General features: G+C 35.8%; 1 protein-coding gene across 1 annotated transcript; it reads right to left on the minus strand.

The window, feature by feature from the left end:
• Nucleotides 1–330: 330 nt before the first annotated feature.
• On the minus strand, nt 331–6,354 carry LOC136206459 (bifunctional 3-dehydroquinate dehydratase/shikimate dehydrogenase, chloroplastic-like). Its single transcript, XM_065997515.1, has 11 exons — nt 6,230–6,354; nt 5,911–6,146; nt 5,528–5,633; nt 4,966–5,184; nt 4,364–4,713; nt 3,714–3,777; nt 3,407–3,512; nt 3,085–3,228; nt 2,691–2,839; nt 608–770; nt 331–510 (listed from the first exon to the last, which is right to left on the minus strand). Exons 1-11 carry the CDS (start codon nt 6,242–6,244, stop codon nt 467–469), a joined length of 1,596 nt encoding a protein of 531 aa, XP_065853587.1. The 5' UTR covers nt 6,245–6,354; the 3' UTR covers nt 331–466.
• Nucleotides 6,355–6,845: the final 491 nt, after the last annotated feature.

The raw sequence follows: 6,845 nt of genomic DNA on the forward strand, positions 1-6,845 counted from the left end.
AAAATATCTGTATTTTATAATAATGTCTGAAATTGATCCAACTTGTCAACGTTAGGAGTAAAATTGCTCTTCATTGTCAACGTTAGGGGTAAAATTGCACCATTTTAGACGTTAGGGGTAAAATTGCTCCTGACCGTAAACGTTAGGGGTATTTTTGCACCTTATCCCGAATTTATAAAAACTTTATTTCAAAATACAATATAAATGCAACAAGTAAATCTCTTTCATCTAAAAATTAGATGTTCATCATCTCAGCTCAACCAACTATTGTTAATTTGACAATTTAAAATATAAAAGTGTTAAATTAAATATAAAATGAAGGAAATTAAAGACCCAATCAATAAAATTTTAATCTTGAACAATATTTTATTGGTACAACTGAGTAATTAAACACAAAATTCTATAAAAATTTGGAAAATATGATTGGAATGCAAAATTAATTAATTCCCCAATCTGATCTGATCCATCAAGCATGTTTCTCCATCAGTTGCCTGAACAAATCTTCAGGTGCTGCAATTGGAAATAATAACAAAAAAGAAGCAGAAATTAGTCAAATCTAATTAAAGTAATTAAGAGATAATTAAGTTTTTAATTAATAATTAATTACCAGGTAAAGCAGTGAAGTTCTTATATTGTTCAAAGCCTTGGCGAATCAGCATTTCGGTTCCATAAACAATGATAGCTCCGCTTTCTTTAGCTTCTCTCAGTAGTTTTGTGTCTTTGGGTGTGTATATTGCATCAAACACTAAGCAATAATGTTTCAAGGCATCCTATATATCATAACTAAAATTAGTGGCGGAACCAAAACCAAATAATCAGGTGACGAGAAAGTAAAATGAGTTGAGGTCGCTGACTTTCTAGTGTGAGAAGCTCTCACTTCTCTCCTTCTTTCTTCCCTCTTCTTTAAAGTTCAACTTCATTTTCTTTCTTCTTCTCTTTTTTTCTTTCATTTTTTTCCTTACTTTTCTCCTAACTCCTTTTTAACGGGATCTATCCCGAGGAGGAATCTATGTTTTAGATTTGCATTTTCTTAATTTTGTAACTTTAGTTGGTTTGAAATCTATTACTTTTTCAAAGTTCTTTTCGTCAAATCTACATCTGCTAGCCATACTTCTATCTTTTATCCTCGTTTCGGTTTTAGCACAAGCGGAAAAGATTTATCTTATCCATAGATCTATAAATCTGCGTGGTTGCACAATAGAAACGGACTCAGATCCGAATGTCCGGAGGAGTTTGAAGGATAAAGAACGGATTGCAGCAGTATTTCAACGAGATTTGACTTTCAAGGAGTATATGGTTTCTAGTTTCTTTGTATTGTTTCTACCTTTAATGGTTTTTATTGCTTATTGTAGTCTTTTTTCTTCCTGTAATGGATCTTGTACTGTCACTAGCCTGTATGGGTATGAGGTTTTATTCCTCCTTCTTTGTGTATCTTTATCTCTGAACTTCCTTATCTAATGAAATGATACCTACTATTTTATCCAAAAAAAAAAAGAATGAGTGACGAGAATTTCCAATAACACTACCATTATGATGTCAAATTTGTTAATTTTTGGAACTAACAAAATTACCGATGTAATTTTTATGTTGACTGATGTAAAATAATTCTATCTGAATATTAAAATTTGTTATTTTAATTCCACGGATTTTATGTGACCCCTATAATTCCACGGCTGACTAAAACCATCAATGTATTACCAATACAGACTCAATTTGGTTCACAAAATTAGTTTGGCATGTTAAATTGGTCCAAGAGTAATATATAATGTTTTGGTGGAATTGCATTTATACCCCTAATGTAAGAATTAATAAAATTTTGTTCTTAAAATTTCGAACTTGAAGCAATTTTAGACCCATATAATATAAACCATAAAACACGACTCTTACTTGGGTCTAGAGGTGAAGGGGGGAGCATGAGGATGCATTGTTGGGAACCACCCCTTATAGGGGTAGTTAAGCTCCTATCCACCCCTCCGTCTTCATACACGGGTACTGATTGTACTTGTACTTATTCATGGGCTGAGTCGGGCCCATTGAGGTTTTTCTTAAAAAGGCTTAGGCTTAACACATTGTTAATTTAGACGGTTCAAGTCAGGTTGAACTTGGGCTTAAAGTCACATCACAATTCAACTCAAATATTTGATATAGAAAAATATAAATTTTATAATTAATAATTATAGAGCAGGCCGGGGTGGACAGACCCGTTCTATTTCTAGAAATCTTAAGTTTGTCCAAGAGATAGCGGGCTATGACAAGTTTGGGCCAGTAGGCCTAATATCAATTTTCCTTATCCAAACCCGACCTATTAGATGCGGACCTGGATGAATACCGAGCCCATGAGCATGTTTAATTGGACACTAGCAGATGAAGGACTATGCAGCTTCTTTTTCCCTCCTGCCTGGCTGGTAAATAAAAGCCGGGGCCGGAGAAGGAGATGTCTCTAAAAGATTAGAGGATTCCATCTACACTTTTCTAAAAACATTAAAAGAAAATCTAGACATTATCCCTTATTTTCACACGTGTTAAATTTTTTATAAAAACACGTGTAATTTGATCCAAAATACTAAATTAAAGTATCAAACTGATACCCAAAATTCATTTCGAAGTAAATTGATCATACGAGCCAACTTCAGAATTCATACCGACCCTTTCTTCACGAGAGAAATTAAATACGAAGTTAAAAAGTGAACCTTTGACAATGGAGTTAAATCAATATTAGGTTTCATTCCCACAGATGTTGTATTAGCAAGAACCATTCCATCTTCTGGGTGGAAATGTTCTACTTCTTCTAGTGTCATTGCTTTCCCATTCACTTTATCTGCAAGCTCCTTAGCTCTTTCTGCAAATAATATTTCATTAGCGTTTTCGTGTTTCATTTAGGTTTCCTTTTCTTTTCGATTTGGATTACTGTTTCCTGGTTATACAGTAAAATCTTCATAAATTAATACTCGATAAATTAATAACCTCTTTAAAACAATAATTTCTTCTGGTCCGGACTTGGACCAGTTCAATAAATTTATAGAGGTTTTACTGTATTTTTTTTCGTAAGCCGAGTTATGAGAGTGTGATGTTTAGATTATTTACCATATGTTCTGTTGGCAACTACAACTCTTGCTCCTTTTTGTGCAGCACCATAGGCAAGTGATTTGCCTGCACCACCAGCTCCTAGTACCACAAAAAGCTTCCCAGCTAAAGGCGAACTTCCGGCTGGAACTGCACCGTTCAATTCTGCAAAGCCACAAAACAAAGCCTAACTTAGGGCGGAGAGCGACAGGGGTCGCAGAAGGTCCATTGATCCCTTAATTCCAACTAAAAGAAATTAGAATTACTGCAAGAATATCCATCAGTAAATGTATATTTCCGTCGGTAATTTCACTCTATTTAAAATCTTTGATTAGATTGTTACCTCTAAGACCATCCTCAATTGCAGTAATGGCTCCAATGTAGTCGGTGTTGTAAGCCATTAAGGTTCCGTCAGGTCTCCTCACAATGTTATTTATTGCTCCAATTTTCTGTCGGGTATCAAGAAATTCATTAATCAGTAATTCGAAACTGTTTATTGTTACTATTAGTTGATTTTTCTTTCAAAATAGATATAAACAGTTATTTCTAAATCACAACCAAACACTTTTATTCTACTGTTTCGAGTGAAAAAAAAAAGCTACGAAAAGGAGAACCAAACGAACAGTAGGAATTGCAAATCATTTCAATACCTTAGCAATAGGGTCAATTTCATCCATGCATTTAAGTGCAGCCTCTTTATGTGGGATAGTACAACTGCACACCAAAATCAATATTTATAACTTTTCCTGTCTGCAATAAAATTAAATTCAAATATTGCACTAAAAACGATAAATGCAGATATACCCCTAATCTAATAAATAGCAAAAATTTTGTCCTCAACGTTTTCAATGTGGAGCAATTTTGGGCCGCCGATAGTGGCGAAATCAGTCTTTGACTGTTTGGAGTGCAAAACTTAACCCAGCCCATATGAGCAGGCTTCAAATTTCTTTTGCCCTTACCCTAGCCAAAACGACTATTGGCATGAGCTAGGGCGAAAAAAACATACATAGTTAATCTATTAGGGTGTAATCAACATCTCACATATGAAGATGCAGGGGTGGACAGGGGCAAAACCACCCCTATAAGGAGTGGTTCCAGACGTTCGGGGGTACGTCAGCACCCCTGTGTCCCCTGCCTCCACCTCAGTGCCCAAGTAAAATCCCATTTTATTACTCCATAGTACCATTCTCTGAGCCCAAAATTGCTCATGTTGAAAAACCTGAAGGCAAAATTTCACCATTTCCTACATTAGGGGTACATCTGAATTCTCGAAATTTGTATGTTATCCCGAAAAAAATACCTGCAACCGGAAGCAAAATCAATAGAAGAAAAAGTGTTGAAGAACTTCTCAACATCATCCACTAGAAAATGCAGGTAAACAGCATCAAGACCAACAGATTTAAATGAAGCATTGAACAAGAGAGGACTTTTGCTGTGCCCAACAGGTTTTCCAATAATGCCATAAACTTTGGTATCAGGCCTAATAAGCCTGAAATTGTACAATTCCAACAAGTCTTTTGCAGTTGGTTGTCCGGGAGCAGATATAGCACCGGCTTCTAAAGCACCATATGTTAGATATCCGCCGAATTTCGGGCTAAGAATCCGCGAAATCAACCCCCTTTCACCCATAACAATTCCAATTACCGGAACCTGTGAAATGCAATGAAATAGTTCAGTGAATGTATGAGAGACAAAAGCAGAAGCGGAGGGACAAGGGTTACAAAACCCCCCGCGACTCTTATCTGTCGCTAAATATATATTATCCGTCGGTAATTTAGACGGAATCTGCGACGGAATTACCGTCGGATATACAGATTTTCATCTATTGACCTCTTGAGTATTCGGTTCTGGCTCCGCCTCTTGATAAAGGACTTGGTATGGGAAATGTGACGTGTTACTTACTTGCGAATGTACCATGATCTGGAAAATCCGGGCGCAATCTGTAATGTCTAACGCAGTTGTTGCAATCTTGACAATATCAGCTCCGGTTGCTTGTATTCTTGCAACTAGATTAGCAATAGCTTCAGAAGATGGAGTGTTGTGGTAATTATGAGAAGAGACAATGACTTTGAAGATCTCGGGCTTCTTTCCGTATATCGAATTGATAAAATCATGAGCAACCTGCAAAATAAGATGGACATCAAGTGCATCAAATTATTGACGTTGTGCGTCAATAAAGTCACTGTAATCGGATCCAACTATTATATTGTTTAGCTAATGTGGCTTCCGTACAAACAACACCTCACGATATGCTTGACATGTGGCAGCCACATCATGATAATAAAAAAAAAATCTGAATATCTTAACTCGTAACCAGTATCCCAAATTGATATAAATTATTTTTTATTTTAATTGTCACATGATGACATGTGTCAGACATATCATGAGGAGTTGTTGACGTGGAAAACACGACACACGACAACTTTTCGGTGGTTAAAATAAAGTGTCAATCAATGAATTATACCTCAAGCTCAACATCAACATAATTAGCTCCTAATTGCATTGCTAAACGAAGTGCATCTTGTCTCTTCGTTTCATCTCCTTCGTATTGTCCACCTTCCCAAATTGGTCTGAAAAGTTTAAACAAAGCGCAAATAAGTACGAGCGGAGGGGCACGAGGTCACAAGGGATCCGTCGGCCCCCCGAAAATAAAAACATTACCGACGAAAATGTCTGTGAGTTTATAGTTCTGACATCAACGACGGAATTTTTCGTCGCTGATACTTACTTCCAAACTATATTTCTAACATATTTTTATCTATTAACCCCTCGAGTACCCGTTACCGCAAATAAGGCAACATTTCAAATAAATGTAAAAAAAATTGAACTTGGTTATTTATGTACTACCTGTAAGTGACCAAAGTAGGCAGAGGAGATGTTTTGATAAGAACTTCAAGATCTTCTTGAGGAATGAAGTTCCGAAGGCAATCAAGCCGGATTTCGACAACATCAGCACCGATTTCCGAAGCTTTTCTCATCTCAATCAACATTTGATCAACTGTAGTTCCCATCAAAGGAGCACATAGCAAAGTAGGACTACATTCAATTCCTCTATTACTCAATTGAAGATCAGACATTGTCAACTGTTACATAAAACAAACATAGAAATTGGTTAGTACTAAATAAGACTTATTGAACGTCGGTAGAGCTAGTTTGAGCGACTTGCCGGAAGGCTTCCCATGCCGGAAAAATGGTGGAGGTTGCCGGAGATTCCTGTCTGAAGTTGGGTTTTTTTGGTAAAGGTTGAGGCTTTATGATTTTATATGTAGATTTGGATTATGGGGAAGTTAAAAAATATTAGTTAAGTGTGGAAATTTTGGTGGGATTTGCAATTCCTTAAAAGTTTAGGTAAATGGTAAGTCTTTAGTTGAAAATTAGGTAGGCAGAACAGAAAGCAAATCATACCAAGTTGATTGTTTAAATAAACAAAGCAATTTTATGTGTGCTGTTTTTGTTTTAGTAGAGGGTCAAATGGGCTTTTTAGTACACTTATCATATGTAAATAATGCAAGGGTAAATTGGTAAATTGTACCGACGATTACTGAAATTTGAAAAAAATTACCGAATTTCATTTTGTTTCAATAAATAATTGAACTTTCATTTTTTATTTTGATAAAGTCATTCCGATAAATTCAGATAGAAAAATATCACTGAATTAGCAACTTGGCAGGCACGTTGAAAGAAATTACTTTTACGCATTACAGAGCAGTTTCGTGTGTACCAAGTGACAGATAAAAAAATTATAAAAAAACATATTTTGTTGTTGCTATGTGGGAATTTCA

This window comes from Euphorbia lathyris, chromosome 9, assembly GCF_963576675.1.
Source record: "Euphorbia lathyris chromosome 9, ddEupLath1.1, whole genome shotgun sequence".
Taxonomy (NCBI): Eukaryota; Viridiplantae; Streptophyta; class Magnoliopsida; order Malpighiales; family Euphorbiaceae; genus Euphorbia; species Euphorbia lathyris.